The following is a 20,975-nucleotide window of genomic DNA, read 5'->3' as shown; positions in this document are numbered from 1 at the left end:
GGAGGAGGAACTCATTGGCAGTTTGAAACAAGACCACATTCTGCTCAGCAGGCCTCCCAGGACCCTGGAACCTAGGGCTGGGCTTAGAATGGTAGGTGGGTCGAGGTGGAGCCAGGGGGTGGGGCCTGTGGCCCACCTTGGGGAACCATGTTGTGGTCTTTGTCTTGGGGAGCCTTTGTCTTGGAGGTGGGGTGGGGTAAGGGTGCTAAGAAGGGATATCTTTTATTATTATTTTTCTTGGTTAGGACCTGAGCTGTCCAATCCTCTTAGGTCTGTCAGGATACAGAAGAGGGCAAGGAATGTGAGAGGAGACCATGGTCCCCACAGACTTTCTTTCATAAGGCACCCCTCCTATACATAGCTCTGTTTTCCTCTAAGGTTTAGCTGAGTTCTTTTCTGTCCACCTGTCTCTGGAAACTGTATTGCAGGAAGTAGGGAAACATCTAAAGGGAAAGTCTGGGCTTTCTCAGGGACAGGGACAGTTTCAGAAAACTGGCCAGAATGAGCCTCATCCCAGGATGTGTGCCTGGGTGTTAGGGCTGCTCAGAGGGGTGACTCCTGGGTCGGGATGTTGTAGCTGAGTGACGGGCGAGGGTGTATTATGCCAGCCCACGGCTTGAGTGAACTGGGCCTGTTTGGACATCACATTCTTTGCTAAGCTCTGGTTTCCTGCCTGTGTTGGCAACTGGAGGCTTGACATAGCGTCAGTGTTGTGGGGTGGGCCTGGTGGGTTTAGGCCCTGAGCTCAAGTCAGGATGTGTATGTGATCTTTCTGATTCCTCAATCCCCAGACTCAGGCTTTTCACATGCAGGGAGTGGTATGGTGAGAAGGAAAGCCACCTCAGGTGTGTGGGGTGCCTGACTCTCCACCTCATTTCTCATCAAGCTGGGGTGGCAGCTGCCTGGGAGGGCTGGGTGGAGGTGACGTCGCCAGCTCCTCTTGTCCGTATTAGGTCATGGGAAAGCGTAGCTGGAGGGCCTGCCTGAATCACAGGTGACAGGCCTGAGACCAGAGACAGACAGACAGATGCACGAAAGCACACACACACACACACACACACACACACACACACACACACACACACACACAGGATCATGACACCCAATACAGGGTTTGGTGAAATGAGGCAGAGCCCCAGTGGTGGGAGGGGGGCCCATAGCCACCTGGGAGCTGGCGGGTGTCCAGTGGTGATGAAAGCCCAGGGGAATGGAAACAGCAGAGAGACTGTTGTAATCGCTACGCCCACTGGCTGCCCTATAAAGGAAGCGGGCGAGCCCCAGCGCAGCACGCACCTTGGCGCCTCTCTTCCTCCCAAGCCCTCCAGCTCCACATCCATTGCCCGCTGCCATCATGACCACCACCATCCGCCAGTTCACCTCCTCCAGCTCCATCAAGGGCTCCTCTGGCCTGGGTGGCGGCTCATCTCGAACCTCCTGCCGACTGTCTGGCAGCCTGGGTGCAGGCTCCTGCAGGCTGGGGTCAGCTAGTGGCCTGGGCAGTGCTCTTGGTAGCAACAGTTACTCCAGCTGCTACAGCTTTGGTAGTGGCAGTGGCTATGGAGGCAACTTTGGGGGTGTTGATGGGCTGCTGGCTGGAGGGGAGAAGGCCACCATGCAGAACCTCAACGACCGGCTGGCCTCCTACCTGGACAAGGTGCGCGCCCTGGAGGAGGCCAACACTGAGCTGGAGGTGAAGATCCGAGACTGGTACCAGAAGCAGGCCCCAGGGCCAGCCCGGGACTACAGTGCTTATTACCATACCATTGAGGATCTGAAGAACAAGGTAGGATCTCTGGCAGGAGGGGTTTGAACCACCTACCTCCTGCCTTCATCAAGGCCTGAAGGCAACTGGGGCTGCCACAGGGTTTCTAGGCTCTAGTTTGACCCCTTTGAGGGAGCAAGTGTCTGGACCAGGAACAAGCAGGCATTGTGAGGCTCCTTTGAATGTCTGTTCCCTCCTGGAACAGTCCTTGTTCCAGGACTCACGTCATTGATACCTAGACCATCAATGTGTAGGTGGAAGGCTGGTTCCACAGAGTGAAGATGGATCTGTGAGTGTCCCAGTCAGAAGGGGGTTGGGTGAGAGGCTCTGAGAGTGTGCTTTGTAGCAATCTTAAGAGAGGAAGCAGGGGAGGGGTAGGACAGCAGACTCCCATGGGAATGTTTTAGGGGATTTTTCTTCTCTGGATTTTCTGGATTATCTAGTTCCTTCCCCCTCAGGCTGAGACTGGCATGAGGAGGGTCTGCATGGGCAGGCAGCACTAAGTTTCACCTCACTGGACCCCCATTTGCTCATCTCTGCCAACAAGGGCGATACTGCGTAGGGAATGGCTGGCAGGGAGAGGGGTTTCCCTGAAGCAGAATATCCCAGCCTCCAGCCAGGAAGCCTGGCTCAGAACACGGGCCTGGGTTGAGCCACCATAAACTCAATGACCTATTGATTTGTCATCTCTCCAGATCCTCGTGGCCACTGTGGATAATGCCAGCATCCTGCTCCAGATTGACAATGCCCGTCTGGCAGCTGATGACTTCCGTACCAAGTGAGGCCCAGAGGGTCACAAGCTGAGGGGGGGGGGTTCTGGGGCAACTCTCTTCACCTATGACTTCCTAGAAGACAGGGGATAGAGGGCCTGGGGGTTATGAGCTGAGCCCTTAGTTGGATGTGCAAAGACAGCTACTTCCGAAGGTAGCTGGGGGAGGAGGAAGCAGAGGAGGAGTCAGGAAGCCACTGGTCATGGGGTCTTGCCTTGTGGTTGTCCCCGGGCTTAGGGTTGCACCTTGCTTTCATTCTACCCTCTGATGCTCTCTCAGTTGTTCTGGCCCTGGCAAAGGGAAGGCAGGGATGATACCAGGACAGGGACCTCTGTGTGAGCATCCTGGCCTGAGGTCTCTGGCTTTTCACTGCAGGTTTGAGACTGAGCAGGCTCTGCGCATGAGCGTGGAGGCCGACATCAATGGCCTGCGCCGGGTGCTGGATGAACTGACCCTGGCCAGAGCCGACCTGGAGATGCAGATCGAGAACCTCAAAGAGGAGCTGGCCTACCTGAAGAAGAACCATGAGGAGGTGAGGGGGCAGGGTCAGTAGGTAAAAGAAGATGAGGACTGGGTGGCAGAGTCCTGGGGTTGGGCTGCAATTGAAGGTGTGGGAGACAGGGCTTGTTGAGTTTAGTCATCCTATAGGGCTGCCCTTTCTGTAAAGTCTTCATTCCTGTGGTCTAGAGCTTCCACACATCCCTGTGTCATAGGGACCAGTTGGGCCTCATAGAGACCTTCTCTCCTCTCCCTGCTTCACTCACAGTGTCAGAGGAGGCAGGAGATGCTCAAACACTTATTTTAGTTCCAACTCTTTTGGAGATTGGAAGGGAGGTTTTTTTTGGGGGGGCAAAGGCCTCGAATCAGATGTCTATTGAGAATCCTCTGTCTGTTGAGGGAAGTACAATGTGAAGGTGGGCATTGAGTCCATACAGAACAAACAAACAAATAATCCATAGGAGGGAAGAGGCTGGGCAGATCAAAAGGTGTTCAGGAAGGGGGATAGACCTAAATGTGGTTAGGGAAGGCTTGGGTATGCAGGGCCAACACTGGTCTAGAGGACCACATCTTCATTCTCTCTTCACAGGAGATGAATGCTCTGAGAGGCCAGGTGGGCGGTGAAATCAATGTGGAGATGGACGCAGCTCCCGGTGTGGACCTGAGCCGCATCCTGTCAGAGATGCGGGATCAGTACGAGAAGATGGCGGAGAAGAACCGCAAGGATGCTGAAGATTGGTTCTTCAGCAAGGTGAGAACTGCTGTAATCCAAACAGGCCTCAGAGGCCGGAGCCCTGACAGTAACCTGTCATTTTAGGGATGTCCTACCTTGTCAAACTATGTGGATTCTATAGAGTCAGGAGTGCTCATTTTGTCAAAAGAGCGGGTGTTAGCTAGTCAGTCATCTGGGGATGTGTGGGAGGTGCCTTGTGGAATCAGCACTGCAGGTAAAGACCCTGGGAATTTCCACCTTTCTTTAAGAAGCCGGGAATCAGCATCAGAGGCTGGGCTACATGTCCTGGCTGGTTCTTAACGTTTCTGTTCTATTGCCTGCTACTTGTAGAGATTAACCATAACACTCCAATGAGTATGTTTCAGGGCTGGGGGAGTAGGGAGCTTGGGGACAAGGCTCAGAGGAGGTCAGGAAGGTGGTTACAGCTAAAGGATAGGGTCTGAGCTCTGGGTCATGGGAACCATGGAGCATGAGACTTCAGGAAGGGTCCAGGCTCATGTTTCCTGTCCTGTGTCCTGTCTGTAGACTGAGGAACTGAACCGTGAGGTGGCCACCAACAGCGAGCTGGTGCAGAGCGGCAAGAGCGAGATCTCTGAGCTCCGGCGCACCATGCAGGCCCTGGAGATCGAGCTGCAGTCTCAGCTCAGCATGGTAGGGATGCGACTATGCACGCAGGGATGGGTCCAGCACCCGGGAGGCAGCTCTGCCACTCTCACTGACCACCACCTGCTCTCCTGCAGAAAGCATCCCTGGAGGGCAGCCTGGCTGAGACAGAGAACCGCTACTGCGTGCAGCTGTCTCAGATCCAGGGGCTGATCGGCAGCGTGGAGGAGCAGCTGGCTCAGCTGCGCTGTGAGATGGAGCAGCAGAACCAGGAATACAAGATCCTGCTGGACGTGAAGACACGGCTGGAGCAGGAGATCGCCACCTACCGCCGTCTGCTGGAGGGAGAGGATGCCCAGTGAGTAGAGGCACACAGGGCTGGAGCATTAGGGGTGAGGAAGGTACTCTCATACCTCATCTAATCTTTCCCATTTTTTTTTTTTTCAGCCTGACTCAGTACAAGCCAAAAGAACGTAAGGATCTTGGTAACCTAGGGCTGGGGTAGAGGGATGCATGGGGCAGGAAAGCCATTAGCAGATTGCTGGGCAAGGGTTTGTAAGGAGATTCAGGCTATGATGGCTAATCTTCAGTGGGCGTAGGAGGAATGGGCCTGTTAGGGCTCAGAATTGATGCTCAGAGGAAAGATCAAAGGAGAAAGACTGGTCTGATGAGGGCTGGTTACCATGGAGATGATGGCGAAAGGAGCAGTCTTCATCTGATCTGGAGAGCCTCTTTGCTCCCAGTACCCTATAGATGAGTCAGAACAGTTTTGTCTCTGGGGACTTGAGCCTAGTGGGAGGTAGGGTCATGGTCCCTGGCCTCCAGATCTCAGTATTTGTGGGGCTGGGGGGATACATGGTCTTAACTCTGGGGTTTCTAGTGAAACAGATGATGAGGATCTGGATTTTTGTCTTGGTTATCCCCATGTGGTGGAGGAGATGGGAACAGTCTAAGCACTGCAGACTGCAAAGGAGTGGACTAGGACTTATTCTATTCAGCACTCGGTCTACACAGCCACTCTCTTGAGGGACAAAGTGGGTTAGAACCAAATAGCCTGTCCAGGGGTCCACAGCTCACACAGGGGTCTCAGCAGAATGCAGGGTGGAAAGGAGGCAGGTGAGGGCGGGAGGGGACATCTGCGCAGTGTGGTGTTGAGACGTGAGTGAAGACTGTAGCATCCATCAGGAGAGGACCAGGGTGGAGGCAGGCTGGCTTCCACGCAGGGGACTAAGGGCCAAGAGTGGCTTTTTTCCTCTGCCCACAGCCCGAGTGTCTTTTCTTTTGCAGCTGTGACCACCCGTCAGGTGCGCACCATTGTGGAAGAGGTTCAGGATGGCAAGGTCATCTCATCCCGGGAGCAGGTCCACCAGACCACCCGCTAAGGACTCAGCTCCTTCTGGCCAGTTCCCCGAGGCTGCAGAGAGGCAGCTTCCCTCTGGGCTTGGCAGCCTATGTCCTCTCCAGCATCAGTCTCCTGCTTCAGCCTCTTCCAAACACCCCCCTGCTTGATGCCATTAAAACTTGCTGATCTGAAGTGAACTGTGTCCTTGGTTCTGATGAAATGGCCATGGTGACACTGGGCAGACTGTGTGTGTGTGTGTGTGTACTGATGTGTGTGTGTGTGTGTGTGTGTGTACTGATGTGTGTGTGTGTATTGTTGTGCTTGTATGGACTGTTGTGTGAGTATGTGTGTGTGTATGTGTGTGTGTGTGTGTATGTGTGTCACAGGGGAAGCATTTTGTGGATAACCATCATTATTCTTGGAGATGAATGTAATAGGTTATCTTAGGCAAAGAGAGCTTAGCTTGCTTTATATCCCCTGAAGACATCTCCCCCTGATGGGATGGGTAGTTCAGGCTAAACCAGTCTTGGAGTATTGTCAGCACATCAGGAGTGGCCCTAGGTAGCCTTCTCTTGTTCTGTATGCAGTCTCGTGACCTCAGGCAGTTACAGGCTTTTCCTTCCGAGCAATCTCATTTCTCACCCATAAATGGATGGGAAGATCTCAGGTGCAGTATCCTGATTCCCCAGGGCTGACTCATCCCATTTCTGAGTCTTCTCTGAGAGAGGAGGTGGACCAAGATGGGGAGAGGCCCGCTGATAGAGTGGGTGGGTTGAGGTTCTTATGGGACTCTCGTGAGCCCACAGGAAGGGCTTTCATGGTCATAGTTTGGCAATGAGTGGGAGGCCTGTGCTTCTTGGAAAAGGCAGGTTCCTACTGGGGATGGGAGGAAGAATGGAATCTTTCTTTCAGTGTCTTCTCACGTGATCAGTCAGCCAAGGATAGGGTGACTTGGGGCCCTGTGTAGGGCCATGACAGGGAGCAATGGCTCCCTGATGGTTGGTCCTCTTGATTCCTCACCGGCAGGAAAGGTGAAGGAGGGAAACTGAGTCCTGAGGAAATAGAACCTCCTCTATTCCTGCACAGTTCCTGCCCCAGTTGTACCCAGGGCCCCCTGAATGCTAGGCGAGACTCATTCTGGTGGCAGCTGTGAAGAACAGAGTCAGGGACACCTTTGGCACCTACTTTGAGTAAAATCTGGAAGCCACTGAGCAAGACACTGCCTTCCTGGTTTCATCTAAGGACTGGGAGTGGCACAGGGGGTAGAAGAAGTTAAAAAAGGAGTTCTCTGTCTAAGTTCACTGTGGGGATTTGAAGTGTGTGTGTGTGTGTGTGTGTGTGTGTGTGTGTGTTTGTGTGTGATCTTGAATCAGCACCTAGAGATATCTTACTTCTCTCACTGGCAGACAATGAAACCTAAGTGTAAAGGCACAGGAGGAGTCAGAACCCCAGAGGAGCTTGAGGTCAGGGGAGGCTGCCATAAACTGGCCTGAGCCACAGCCACCAAAGTGTGAGGACTCTGAATGGGTCACAGGTTCTTCTGAGACTTTGGAGTTTGCCATGAGAGGAGGGAGAGCAGAGGTGATGCTGATGTGGGGATGCGAGATCCTCTTCGTGTCCTTGGGCTGCAGTAGCATCTGAGAGACTCAAAGCTGCACCAGCTCTGTGTCATCAAGCTGGTGCCTCTGAATGGGGGCAGGAGAGAAGCGTGCTCCCCCAGTTCCTGATGTGCATCAGGCCATAACCAGAAGAACCAGCCTGGGCCAGTCTGAAGACACAGGGAGACTCTGGGGAGAGGCGCCCCATTGAGTTGATAGAGACACTGAGGCTCTGACGAGCCGTGACTCAGCTATTTTCCCAAAGTTTGACGTATCCAGTGGCGGGTGGAGCAGGGGAAGGCGGAGTGAAGCCCTACTCTGTTCTGGGAAGAGTTATAGCTCCACCTCCTACTTCTCCTCATCTGTTAGGCAGGAAGGGCTTCCTCCATTCTGGAGACTATGGGGATTTACTCTGACTGCCATTAGAAGTCAGTGTTGGAGGGCACAGGAGATGCTCCTGGATTGTGGACCTCTCCTAGTGAATAGGTGTTATGTGTTTGGTGTGTTCTGTGGGGGACCCCCATGGGTCCACGGCATGAGGTCAGATTGCCACACTGAGTAGCTCCCTAGGGGACTGTGTAGAGAACTTTAGTGGCTTTGTCCAGGACATCTTAGATACTGGGGATACTTAGATACTTAGGCTTGGGGCTGAGTGTTGAGACTGTGGAGGGTTCATTGTTCATCTATACACATTCTTCTCACAGCACCAACTCCTATCAGTCTGGTAGAAGCTACAGGCACGTGACTGCCCTGGGCTCCCCTTTCCTGTGACAGACACAGACCCCTGCTACCACTAGCTGGGCCTCAGACTCTTCTTCACCACACTAGTTCCTGGTAGGCTTCTGCAGAGAGAGAGGGATATGGTGAGCAGTCCTGTCTGTGGTACAGCATGTGCCTAGCTCAGCACTGAGTCTAGGGGAAAAAGGGACGGTGGCCTGTGAGGACTCGATGGGCTTCAGACAAGCAGTGGGCCTGACAATACACTCAACCCTCACGCAGTGTGGGTCTCTTGGGGAATTGAGGAGAACAGAGGTACCAGAATCAGTGTGTTTCTGCCTCCAGGCACAGGGCAAGGCCATATCCCAGCTAGAGAGAGACTTAGGCTCCCTCAAGAGCTCTTTGTTTGTGACTGGTATGAGGGCCTGTGGCAGTCTTGCTCAGAGTGGGAAACATCAGACATGCAGTATGGAGAGGACCATGTATATACACAGGAAGGACCTGACCTATGTGGATTCCTTTTGACCCAGGAGAACTGGGTCCAGAATGGATATTTGTTTATCCCTGAGGACCTTGGTCTGTCTCCTTCCTTGGTTGTATTCTACCAAGACCCAAACACACAGCGCTGGTATTGTCCTTACTGAATTCTCTCACAGGGCTTCTCTGTCTTGTTCTTTGAGTCAGGGCCTGGCACATGGTGGGTGCTTCCTAGACCCCACTGAGTAACTGTAATGATGCTTAGTGGTTTACCAGGCACTTGCTTTACTTCGTCTTTACTCTCACGTGCCTGTGAGACAGAAGTGTTATTCCCACAGCCCAGAGAAGAAAAATGAGGTTCCCAGATATTGCCATGCTTGATTCCAGGTTACTCTGTCATGGTTTACTACATGTCCACCGGGGCCTCCCTGGACACCCCTCATCTCACAACTCCCAGAACTGCCTCCTGTTTCTCCAGTCTGGGAATCCCCTGGGGAGCTTGTAAAAGAGCCCCAAGACCAGGCTTGTCCTGGGTAATGCTGAAGCAGGGGTTGGGGCAGGCAAGGAGTCTGTGTAGAGATTTGGATGATCCCGTCGGATTTGGGAACCGCTGTGAGCTGAGGTGTGGCATTGGCCAAAGATGTTTCCTGGCCAACTGAAAAGTGACCTCATACCTGAGAAGGGGTGGGGTGAAGGGCAGAGATGGGGGAGGAGTTCATTGCCTGGAGGTACGCCAGCTTGACTGGACTCAGTGCCTGTGCCCTGAGGCTTAATGGTTTTGGTTCTGACAACTTTGGGATAAATATGCATCACTAGCACACAGGAAGTGTCCCTTACTTCTCCATTCTCTTGCACCACCTGAAGTCCAGACACAACCTTGTCCTGCCAAGATCCTTCAGAGGGCCAGCTTTCTCCTTTGTAGTTGGGTCCCAGAGGAGGTCACACTGTTTCAAATGTCTCCTGTGGTGGATATGGTTGGGGAGTCAAGCACCACAGGACTTCATACCACCAGAGTGCCTGTGTTCCTGACTTCGCGTTTCTCTCTAGGGTCAAAAGGCTGATTGTCTCCTATTCCCTAACCTCAGAGAGTTGGGGACAGTGTGTGTGTGTGTGTGTGTGTGTGTGTGTGTGTGTTAAGAACCTTAGCTTGGCAATTGTTTCCTTTCATGCTGTTAAAACTTGGGCAAACATTTTACTTCCTGTAATTGGGGTCTGGTGGCCTTTGGTGATCAGGATGACCATTTCCAATCCTCAGGGAGATGGATCTGTGGGTGGACATGAATTCCAGGCCTGTCCACACATCAACAGACTGGATCCATGTAGCAGTACCCAATTAATTACTCAAATAGATTCTGGCAGCAGCGGCTTGGTACCGGCCCCAATATTCTGGGTTTATTTACACACACACACACACACACACACACACACACAGCCTTTATATTTTGATAAGCCTTAAACAACTCAATGGCTGGTCTATTTCCTATCTTCCATGTGGTTAATCCACCTCCTGCCAATATTCCCAAGTTATTACTAAAATCTATATTCCATCTTTGTGGCCCGGGACCCAGTCAGGCAGCCCTCTTGGCCTTTATGCTCTCCAAGACCTTCTCAGGAATGTTGTCTTTCCTCTCCCACTTCCGGTATGGCAGATCTTCTTCCTTCTTTCTTCAGTTCATTGCTCAGAATCCCGAAAGTCCCGCCTCTGTCTGCCTGCCTAGCCATTGGCTGCTGGTAACTTTATTTACCAATAAAAACCAACTGGAGGCAGGGCCCCTAGGTGTCCTATGGGTGGATGTGTAGATTATCGTGTGATATTGGGTACCCAAATTAACATAATACAAGCAGCATTAGACCAAACCCACTACATTTCCCCTTTTTGTCCAGTTAAAAAGGCTCTTTTCTCTCAGATATAAGTCGAACACAATTATAACTATTATGCAAATTATAAGTATGACGTACACTTATGTCTAGTCTACCATACTTGGCAATTTAGATTAAATTAATCTATCATTTATCCTAACTTAAGGAGTTTACAATTCTATACTTGAATTATGTTTTGATTTTAATGTGTATTATCCTCTGAAAGCCATCCTTTCAAATCTAGATCAACTCCCTTAATGTGAAACAACTATAACTAGTCTTTAACTCTGCCAGAGATCCAGGAATGAATTAAACATTACCTGAATATATAGAAAGCACAAAAACATAGCTTCCAAAACTTAAACAGTTTGTAGAGATAGCTGACTGCCTGGATAGCCCCACCCCCCATTCCTCATAACAATGTTGGAGCATCTATATATTCAGCCTTCTGACCCTAACCATCTGACAGAACTTAGGTGAAGCAGGAATAATTATAAAAGACTAGCTAACCATGTCTTGGCAGAGCTAAGTTGTCAACTATCCTGCATCATGTGTCCTTTCCTGGACAATATTTTTTTCTCTACAGACGACTTAGGAAAATTCTTGCCCACTGGCTACCGTGCCACAATTGGAGCAACTCCATATTGAGGTAATGATGCTCAATATCTTCTCTGAAGTATGAAAAGGGTACTGCCAGGAGCAGACATGTTGCCTAGTCAAAAGATCTATAAATAAAATGAAATGATTAAAATGCCATATTTTGTGGATCTCTGATGCTTTTGAAGACTATCTATATATAGTATCTTTGATCTGCTAAACTGTGACTACTCTTAGCTATTTGCTATTTGAATAATTTTGAAAACATTTATTATAATTAAATCAGAATCTAAAATTACTGTGAGTTTACTATCTGACCTTAACTTCCATTACTTAATCATCCTAAACAGTTTGTAATCACAGCTATAGAAGGACTGTGTCTAAGCCTTGTATTCTAAAATGAGTTACATAGGCACATGCCTATTTGAGAGTAACAAAATTAGCTTTAATTTTTATATCAACATATAAAGATTTATACCAATAAAAACCTTAAACTTGTATCAGTATTTAAATTCTGTACCAATGTAAGAAAATATAACTTCAGTTCTGCATTAAAATGTAAAGATTTCTACCAATGTAAGGTTATGGCTATAAAATGTTTCTTTTAAGAGTAAATTTAGTAATCCATTCCCATATATCCAATATCTTATAATATTACTCCACTCCCATTTTTCTTTCTAGTTCTTTTGCCTTACCTAAGAAAGAAAAAAATAGAGAAGAAAAGACAGAAATCCCCAAGTCTAAGCTCTCTACTTAGTTTTCTTCCTACCCAAAATTATAACCGTTTACAAATTATCTCTTAAAATGACAACTTATGTAGGATTTTAAAAATAACCAGGTATGTTCCTCCAAACACATATCACAGCCTTGTTCTTATTAGGCAGGAGCTACAGAAGGGTCTGACTAACAGTGCCCCAAAGATAGCACAGAAGGAACATATGTGGGGCAGCTCAAGGCCCTGAGAAAGGATATAAAGATATTGTTGGTGACTGACTGCAGATGGGCCAGCTCAGGGCCTCCAAAACAAATGTAAGAGACAATGGGTGATAGTGGGCCCTGCTATTTAGATTATATTAAAGCATTTTAAAGATAGTTTTTTAGGATGGGTGATAGTGGCACACACCTTTAATCCCAGCACTCAGGAGGCAGAGACAGATGGATCTCTGAGGTTAACCTGATCTACAGAGTTCCAGAACAGCCAGGGCTACACAGAAAAATGCTATCTCAAAAAAACAAAACAAAACAAAAAAACAAAAAAAAAAAAAAAAAAAAAAAACCAAAAAAAAAAACAAAAACAAAATAAAACAAAGCAAAATCAAAACAGCAACACCAAAACACCAAAACCAAACATAAAGAATCAGCTTTCAGGAGACCATGTGCTTTTCCCTCATAAGCCTTTCACTTTAGGGGTGCTTAAACGCTTAAGCATATTCTTGCATCTTGTAGATGACTTATAAAAGACCAAATTCTGGGCAAAGTGGGCTTCTGAGGAAAGCACACCCCTTTTATATAAGTATGTACCCTGGGAGAGGCACATGGCAGGCGACAGGAGGGAGGAGAGAATTTAAGCCCATTGCCTGTCAGGGTAGAGGCTGCTGGAGCTCACCTCAGTGCCCTCTTGTCTAAAGTATGTGCTCCTGATTCCTGGCCTGCTCTAAGTAAACCTCTCACTGTTCGATCTACTAATATGTCCCATTTGAATTCTCCTTTCCCAGAAGCCCAGGCCTGGAGTCTCCTGCTAGGGTAAAGACCATAGGAGACTGTAGACCACAGCAGAGTATTTTAACCTCTAGTTGAGTGGCCATCAGGTCAGAATGATCTATGGTAGCAATAAACAAACCTTCCTGCCCCAGAATAACTTAGGCAAGACTCTCAGGGCTCCTGTCACCTCAAGAGATAAACCTTGGGGCAAGGATAGAGTCCAGTGCTGTGGACGTTGCCCCATGGTATCCAAGAGATTGTCTTTGGGCCAGACTCCTTCCTTCCTTTCAGGCCAAGACTATGCCTACTGTGATCAGAGCTCCTACCAAGGACTATGGGCAGGTAGGTGAGAATTGGACTTACCTGGCACCTGCATGCAAGGCATCATGGGAACCTGGAGAGGTCTGACGTTGTGGTTATAAGCTTAGTAGTGGCACAGGTCGAGTCCCACTCACCCTTCTCTTGTTCTTCCATAGTCCTTCTCACCTACAAGATTAATTCAGGGATTAAGAAATGATGTGAATTTGAGAGGTGCAGAGAGAGATTCAGGATGGTGGAGAGTCTGATTTTCTGGAAGCCTACTGACGACACCCACTGTGGGCCTGCTTCTCAGAACTGGGTAGTAAGCATGACAGGTACTCCTTACCAGTGCAAAACCCTATGCACACTGGATGAACAGAGGCACCAAGCCCAGCCTGGGCAGCTTCTGGGCTAGATGGTTTCCACATGGGAACTCTGAGGCCTATGGAGGGGCAGAAGGGATAGGGTTGGTGTCACCCAAACAGGAACAGGGTAGAATTCCCTCCTACTGAGCCCACTACAGACCACAGGGGCCGCCCCTGAGTTGGTAGGGCAGGAGGTGGTATGGAGAAGCTGTGTGTGCTTTCTAAGTGCAGGGGTCTTATGTTAGGGGTCAGGACATGCAGGTTTGTGAGAAAGGCAGTAAGGCTACAGAGGAAGGATGAAGAGGCAGACCACGGGGATAGGGTCCTCCAGGCATGCTTCCCTGACTATTATGTGTCTTCAAAGAACTGAGGCCCAGAAGGATGACAAGATGCTACTGTACCATGCAGTGAGTGGGAGGGAGGGTGGGCCTGTGGGGGCATAGGCTGTGAATGCTATGGTGACCACCACTCTGGACATCCTGGTGTCTCAAAGGCAGCATTCAAATCCAAATTACATCCCATGGTAAAGGAAATCATTTGACTTTTTAGAACTAGAAAGGACTGCAGCTGCTCAGTCCAGACTTGTCCCTGTGGAGGGAGAGAAGGCATAGAGAGGGGAGGTGAAGGGCTTCAGGATCCATGGTGAGCAACCTAGCTCTACCACGTGGCATGTAGGACTCATAGGACAGTATCACAAGACAGTCTGGGATGGCATCAGTGAGACTCCTGCCACCTAAGGTTCTCACTGTGGGGCAGGGACTGGTTGACTCACTGCCTGAGGACGCGCCTGCCACAAGGCTGCCTGCACCTAGGCCTCTCTGTTGCTGTCCCCTCGGGCTCTAGGAACAAAAGCCCATTTCTGGCCATACAAGCTGAGTCAGTACTGACTCGAATTTTTGTGTTTTTCTATTGGCCCCACACCCCCAGATTTGGGCTGGACCTCTGAGCCAGCACATGGAAGAGAGTGTCCACCCTGGGCTGAACTATCCAGAGTAGGGAGTTGGACGGGACTGACTGATGAAATCCGTAGGGGAACCCGGAGTCAGCAGTTGAAGGGCCCCACCTTCCTCTGGTGCATATAAAAGAACCTGGTGTCTGAGGCATACTCAGCATCTGCATCCTTCACCGAGCAGCTCTCTCTTCTCTCTGCCGACTCACTTGCTCACCTCTCTCAAAGCCATGGCCAGCTGCAGCCGCCAGTTCACCTCCTCCAGCTCCATGAAGGGCTCCTGTGGCATTGGTGGTGGTTCTAGCCGCATCTCCTCCGTCCTGGCTGGAGGATCCTGCCGGGCTCCCAGCACCTATGGGGGCATGTCGGTCACCTCCTCTCGCTTCTCCTCTGGGGGAGCCTGTGGGATTGGAGGTGGCTATGGTGGGGGCTTCAGCAGCAGCAGTTTTGGTGGTGGATTTGGTGGAGGACTTGGTGGTGGATATGGTGGAGGGTTTGGAGGTGGATTTGGTGGATTTGGTGGTGGACTCGGCGGTGGTGATGGACTCGTGGTTGGCAGTGAGAAAGTGACCATGCAGAACCTCAATGATCGATTGGCCACCTACCTGGATAAGGTGCGTGCCCTGGAAGAGGCCAACAGAGACCTGGAGGTGAAGATCCGTGACTGGTACCAGAGGCAGCGGCCCACTGAGATCAAAGACTACAGTTCTTACTTCAGGACCATCGAGGACTTGAAGAACAAGGTGGGTGACTCTGGTGGATGAGAGGCCATTAGGAAAGACAATGTTAGAGAGTCTAATAAATAAGCAAGGACACAAAGACCTTTGGGAGTTAAAGGTCAGAATTATCCAGAAAAGTGGCTGAGGGTCCTTTTAGAACATCCACGCCTCAGCTGGAACTGGGACCCTGACTCTTAATTCTCTTGAGGCCACTTGGTGCTGCATGCTTAGCTCCTTAGCTTTAGGTCCAGGGTAGGGGTGATGGTAGATTTAAGTGCACCCCTATATAACTTGAACTGGGCAGAGAAGTAAGTAATCAGTTGTCAGAAGCTGAACTGATGGGCTTGGGGTGGCTCCTTTTGCTCCCCTTTGTCCTTCTCCCTTGAGCAGCAGGGTCTCTGGATGATCACACCTCCCATCTTTTCATTTTCCCTCTAGATCATTGTGGCCACGCAGGAGAATGGACAGTCCACTTTGCAGATTGACAATGCCAGGCTGGCAGCTGATGACTTCAGGACCAAGTAAGCAGCCAGCATGCTGGGCTGAGGGCTGGGGGCAGGGGGCAGGAGACAGAGGGCAGAGGACAGGGAGAAAAGAGGAGGGTTGTCCACCTGCAGCTTTGACCTCTGTCTTCCAAGGTATGAAAATGAGATGTTCTTGCGTCAGTCCGTGGAAGGTGACATCAATAACCTGCGCCGGGTGCTAGATGACCTGACTATGTCCAGAGCCGACCTGGAGATGCAGGTCGAAGGCCTCAGGGAGGAGCTGGCCTACCTGAAGAAGAACCATGAGGAGGTGGAGATGCTGCTGTTTTGGGGGATGGAAGGTTGGTGCGGTGAGGTTCCTAGGAGAGGTGACCAACCCCCTTGTGATCTCTCCTAGGAGATGCTTGCCTTGAGGGGTCAGACCAGTGGGGACGTCAATGTGGAGATGAACGCAGCTCCTGGTGTGGATCTGAGCCGCATCCTGAATGAGATGAGGGATCAGTATGAGCAGATGGCGGAGAAGAACCGCAGAGATGTCGAGGCCTGGTTCTTGAACAAGGTGGGGACCTGCTTCCTTTCAACCCCTCTGTGACTCCTGGCCAGGAATGCTTTGGAGAGGAGTCTCACACCTTTTCCTCTATTCCATTTCAGACCGAGGAGCTGAACAAAGAGGTGGCTTCTAACAGTGAGCTAATACAGACTAGCCGCAGTGAGGTGTCTGAGCTCCGCAGGGTGTTCCAGGGCCTGGAGATTGAACTGCAGTCCCAGCTCAGCATGGTAAGAAGAATCCAGCCCCAGTGCAGCCCAGTAGTCCCCTCTGTGGTATTCATGACACAGATGGAGAAATTGAAGTCAGCCAGTCGGGGAAACATTTTCCAAAACGTCTCTTTCTAATTACAGCCTCTGGCTGGTGTCAGGTTCCATGTACCTATCTAAAAAACATGTCCGGAGGCCAGCAGAGACAGAGGTGACCACCACCATTGATTCACTCCCTCTTCCCCTTTCTTCACTCACAGAAAGCATCCTTGGAGAACAGCCTAGAAGAGACCAAGGGCAGATACTGCATGCAGCTGTCCCAGATCCAGGGTTTGATCGGCAGCGTGGAGGAGCAGCTGGCTCAGCTGCGCTGTGAGATGGAGCAGCAGAGCCAGGAGTACAACATCTTGTTGGATGTGAAGACACGGCTGGAGCAGGAGATCGCCACCTACCGCCGTCTGCTGGATGGCGAGGATGCCCAGTGAGTTGGCCTTTAGTCCCTGCTCCCAGCAGCTCTGCCTCTGCTGCTCAGGGCACATCTAATGCTCCTGTTTCTTCTCCCCCTCATCCCAGCAGCTCCTCACAGCACTCTTCTGGGCAGTCCTACTCTTCTCGAGAAGGTAAGGCTCCTGGGACCAACAGCTTGACTCTGTAGGGTCCGGGCTGAGGCCCTCCTCCCAGAGTCCTGGGAGTCCCTTTCCCTGCTTGGCAGCTTGCTTAGCTCCCAGAATCCACCTCACCATTTTCTTTCTCTTTTTCAGTCTTCTCCTCATCCTCCCGCCAGCCCCGGTCCATCCTCAAGGAGCAAGGCTCAACCAGCTTCAGCCAGAGCCAAAGCCAGAGTTCCAGGAACTAATCTGTTTTGTCCAGAGCCTCCTGACCCACATCAGTATCTCATACTGGGGGCTTGGGGCAGGACCCTGTTTTCTTAGCATGTTCCCCATCTGTCTCCCCTACCCTCTCATGGTGCTAGGCTAATAAAGCTTTCTGGTTGATGCAAATTTGTGTGATCTCCATGTTTAGGGGATGGGAGATGAGTTGAAGGGACCTCCCAGGAACTCCTCTTGGGTCCTCAGACTTGAAGAGGTGCAGAAAACTGATTGTGCTTCAGAAGATCTTGCAGAAGTTTCCAGAAGTTCTCCATGTCATTGGGGGGTGAATAGGGGTATGCAAAGAGGGGAGATATTTATGTATGTGTATCACCACTGTGTGAGATCCTACAAAGGATCTTTTACTATCCTCTTCTAGGGACCCTTCAAGGCAGATGAAATTAGGGCCATTTTGGGGTTGGGAACTTTTGAGAATCATGGAGTATATGTGTTTTCATTTAAGACACAGTGTGTGGCATTTGAAGCTTTTCCCCAGATTTACCGCGTGGCTACAGTCTGCCTCTCTGTTAATATCGCTCCACTCCACATGTTCAGGCATTTCTCCCCTAAAGACTCCTAAGTTTGAGCTCTGAACTTTGGAATTGTATTTGGGAATGGCTCTTCTACACACAAGTGAACATCACACACACACACACACACACACACACACACACACAAGCAGATTTTGAAGGGAAGGAAGGTAGAGCCTTAGGATGGAGTCATGGTCATGGCCAGGATAAAAATCCTCACCTCATCTATTCCTTCCTCTGTATGCTAATGAGTGCCGGGGAGACATCTGCTACCCACGCTCTCTTCCTCATCTCTGTCCATCTCCATGGCTAACACCATTTCTGGAGCCTTTCTTATACTTCCTAGAAACTGTGAACACATGTCTCTTCCCATCTGTCACTCCCATTCCCAGTTTCAACAAGATGACCCTTCTCACAAGAGCATGGTTAAAGCCATGGTAAAAGTCAGAAAAATTGAGATCAGCACACCCTACTTGTGGGCCTATGCTTGTTCCCCTTCCTTTTCCCACTTGGTTCTTCCCTGTGCTGCTCCCATGAGTCAACTTTTCCTGCCTAATTGTATGGCCCACACCTCTCAGGCTCTGTTTCTTTTTCCTGGATGCCTTCCAGAATTTAAAAGGAGAAAAGATGTATGTACATATAATAGCGTAATGTGTATGTGTGTGTGTGTGTTGTATGTGTTGGTATGATTGTGTGTGTATTTGTAGTATGTGTGTCTGTATGTGTACATGTGCATATTGTCTGTATAAGTATGTATGTGTGTATGTGTAGCTATTAGTGTGTGTGTATATCTGTGTGTGTTGTGTGTATATGTATGCATGTGTGTCAGTAAGTGTGTGTATGTGTTGTGATGAATGTTTGTGTGTATCTATGTGTATGATGTATGTGTGTGTATGTGTTTGGTTGCATGTAGAAGAATGACTCCCAAGCTGGCTTTTATTTTGTTTTTTTCTCCCACTTTCAACCTCAGCTTTTTTTTGTGCTTGCTTCCTTATTTATAAATACTAATCTTCTACTTCTGCTTTATTATTATTATTATTTTGTTTCATTTAAAAATCATTCAGCTTCCTACTCTATCAGAAGGACAATGATTTAGTTCTCTTATATGCATTGACCTTCACCACTTTCTGAATTGAGTCATAGTTTTGACTTCATAAACATTTATGTCATGGTAACTATATAGTATTCGTAGTCAAAACATGTTTTATAGTGTAGTAAATTTCCTTGGAAGAAACATCTCTCCCCCCCAATTTGTTTTGATTTTTTATGTACACTCATCTGTTCCCTGATTTTCTGTTGAGTGTATGTATCTTCTTAATGTGTCAATATTCTGGATTTTTATCAGTTTTATCTTGATGATAAATATATATCTCTTTAGGAGTCTTCTTTATGTCTGTGTTATGATTGCTCTCTGGGTTTGTCACCCAAATGAAATCTCCATAAATACTCATCCATTGTTTGGTTGTTGATACCTCTCTCTCTCTCTCTCTCTCTCTCTCTCTCTCTCTCTCTCTCTCACACACACACACACACACACACACACACATTTCCTGTCCACCATCATTTTAGGGAATCACATGATTCATATAGGCTAACTTTGTTGTTGTTTTTGAATTTCTCATGTCTGAAAAGATCTTTTATTTAAGCTCACTTTTGACAGATAGTTTGGCTGGGTATAGAATTTTAGGTTAAACATTATTTTTACTCAGCATCTGAGGGTCTTCAATGGCTCCTGGTGTTGCTATTGAAAAGTTTCATGCCACTTTGGTTGTGGAGCCTTTGCCTTGTTCTATTCTCATTCTCTTTACTGGAAATTTCATTTTTTTTCTCCCTAGTGGAATGAACTATCAATGTAGTGCTTTAGTGTAGTTGTGTTTTTTCCCATTGGCTGGGTGTGAGTATACACATCTAGCATGGGTGAGCCCTACATTTCTCTTGTGTCTTTTAGATCCTGACACTTTGCCTCTCTTGATCTTTGTTCCCATGGATTTTATCCAACTACAGTCACACTAGTGATACTTAGAAGGCAAAACTAAACTATATATTTAGCTTGTCCTTTTAATGTGAAATCCCTGCTTTACATAGTAAAACCATATTCATCTTTCAAGGTTGCTGATCCTGATTCATTATTTTACAATAAATAATCTTTGTTAATTGTTCAGCAAACATCTCTCTTTCTCTTTATGGTCATCAAGCCTGTCTTCCAGATTATAGGGTGAACCTATGATTCATACTGAATCTTAAGTCCCAATACCCTGGAGCAATTACTGGTAACACCTTTCTTATTTTTGCACGTATATGAAAACATTTATGTGTATTATAATTACAGTTATAGTACACTGAATCCATTTTGCATTCAACTTTTCCCATGGTGTTGTGTATCTAAGAGCCTCAAGAAATCAAGGCACGCAGTGTATGACACACTGATATCACCAGCATTAACAACCTTTATTAATATTATAAACAAAACACGTTCCTGTATTATTAAATACCCAATTTTAACGTTCTTTTCAATGTTTTTGGCTGCTGTCACTATAGAAGGAACAAAGCCGTGAACATTTTTTTTCTAACACTTTTTATGAGTAAATGTTTTTGGATTATTCCCTTAGGCTTGTTCTTGAAGATGTAATTACTAAAGGAACAGATAGAAATGGTTCAAGGTTCTTAGTTTGTATTGCCAAACGAATTTCAAGAGGCATTGTACCAGTCTGCATATTTGCCGTCAGGCAACGGGAGGATCCACTTCAAGACGTGCCAGCCAACATAGAGCATTGTCTTCTGAGAGCTTCCTAAATGACGTGATGTATCCGTCTCTTCTAGAGATGACATCATTCAGGGACCCTTACACAGAGACACAGACTTGGACTATTGGGCAGCTCCTGGCCTGGTGCACATGCTCAGGGTGGGTCAGAATGAGATGTCAGAACACAGGGAGTGGATACCATGTTCCCTGTGTGTGAGAGCTGCTGGAAAGAGTGGTTGGTGCCACTGTCCTCAGTTTGCCTCTGATCGTTGGACCATTGGGAAGCTCATGAGACAGGCTGCCCCTATATAGATAAGGAAGCTGGATTAGCTAGTTTTGCTTTATTATAATAATTCATGGGATGCTATGCAACTTTATAAAGGTATTTATCTTGGCTCATTGCTTTAGAGGTTCAGAGTCCCATTGGCTCAGCCCTGGTGATGACCGTCGTCTTGCAGGTAGAATCCCAAAGTGGCATAGGACATCACTTGATAGGACACATTATCTGTGCATCTTACCTCCTCTTTTTTCTTCTGAGTCAACAATGACCTTATTTATATGGAGTCACTTTGCAAAGATGCCCCTCTCCAAACACTGTAGT

General features: G+C 48.6%; 2 protein-coding genes across 2 annotated transcripts; both read left to right on the top strand.

Moving 5' to 3' along the window:
- Positions 1–1,347: 1,347 nt before the first annotated feature.
- LOC308426005 (keratin, type I cytoskeletal 17) lies at positions 1,348–5,838 on the top strand. The gene is made up of 8 exons (XM_080923712.1): positions 1,348–1,783; positions 2,458–2,540; positions 2,908–3,064; positions 3,620–3,781; positions 4,289–4,414; positions 4,504–4,724; positions 4,814–4,839; positions 5,654–5,838. Exons 1-8 carry the CDS (start codon positions 1,352–1,354, stop codon positions 5,746–5,748), a joined length of 1,302 nt encoding a protein of 433 aa, XP_080779838.1. The 5' UTR covers positions 1,348–1,351; the 3' UTR covers positions 5,749–5,838.
- Positions 5,839–14,502: 8,664 nt separating this feature from the next.
- LOC308426007 (keratin, type I cytoskeletal 16) lies at positions 14,503–17,088 on the top strand (the record flags this gene model as incomplete). The annotated part of the gene is made up of 8 exons (XM_080923714.1): positions 14,503–15,015; positions 15,430–15,512; positions 15,630–15,786; positions 15,874–16,035; positions 16,128–16,253; positions 16,493–16,713; positions 16,806–16,852; positions 16,994–17,088. 8 exons carry the CDS (start codon positions 14,503–14,505, stop codon positions 17,086–17,088), a joined length of 1,404 nt encoding a protein of 467 aa, XP_080779840.1.
- Between the last annotated feature and the right edge of the window lie 3,887 nt (positions 17,089–20,975).

The sequence above is a fragment of the Micromys minutus genome, assembly GCF_963924665.1.
Source record: "Micromys minutus genome assembly, chromosome: 10".
Taxonomy (NCBI): domain Eukaryota; kingdom Metazoa; phylum Chordata; class Mammalia; order Rodentia; family Muridae; genus Micromys; species Micromys minutus.
This window is presented reverse-complemented; position numbering and strand designations above follow the sequence as displayed.

Excerpts from the sequence above, each read along its gene's own strand:
- LOC308426005 (XM_080923712.1), top strand. The coding sequence starts at position 1,352 with ATGACCACCACCATCCGCCAGTTCACCTCCTCCAGCTCCATCAAGGGC. Across the intron at positions 1,784-2,457 it reads TTGAGGATCTGAAGAACAAG|ATCCTCGTGGCCACTGTGGA; the intron begins GTAGGATCTCTG and ends TCATCTCTCCAG. Across the intron at positions 3,065-3,619 it reads TGAAGAAGAACCATGAGGAG|GAGATGAATGCTCTGAGAGG; the intron begins GTGAGGGGGCAG and ends CTCTCTTCACAG.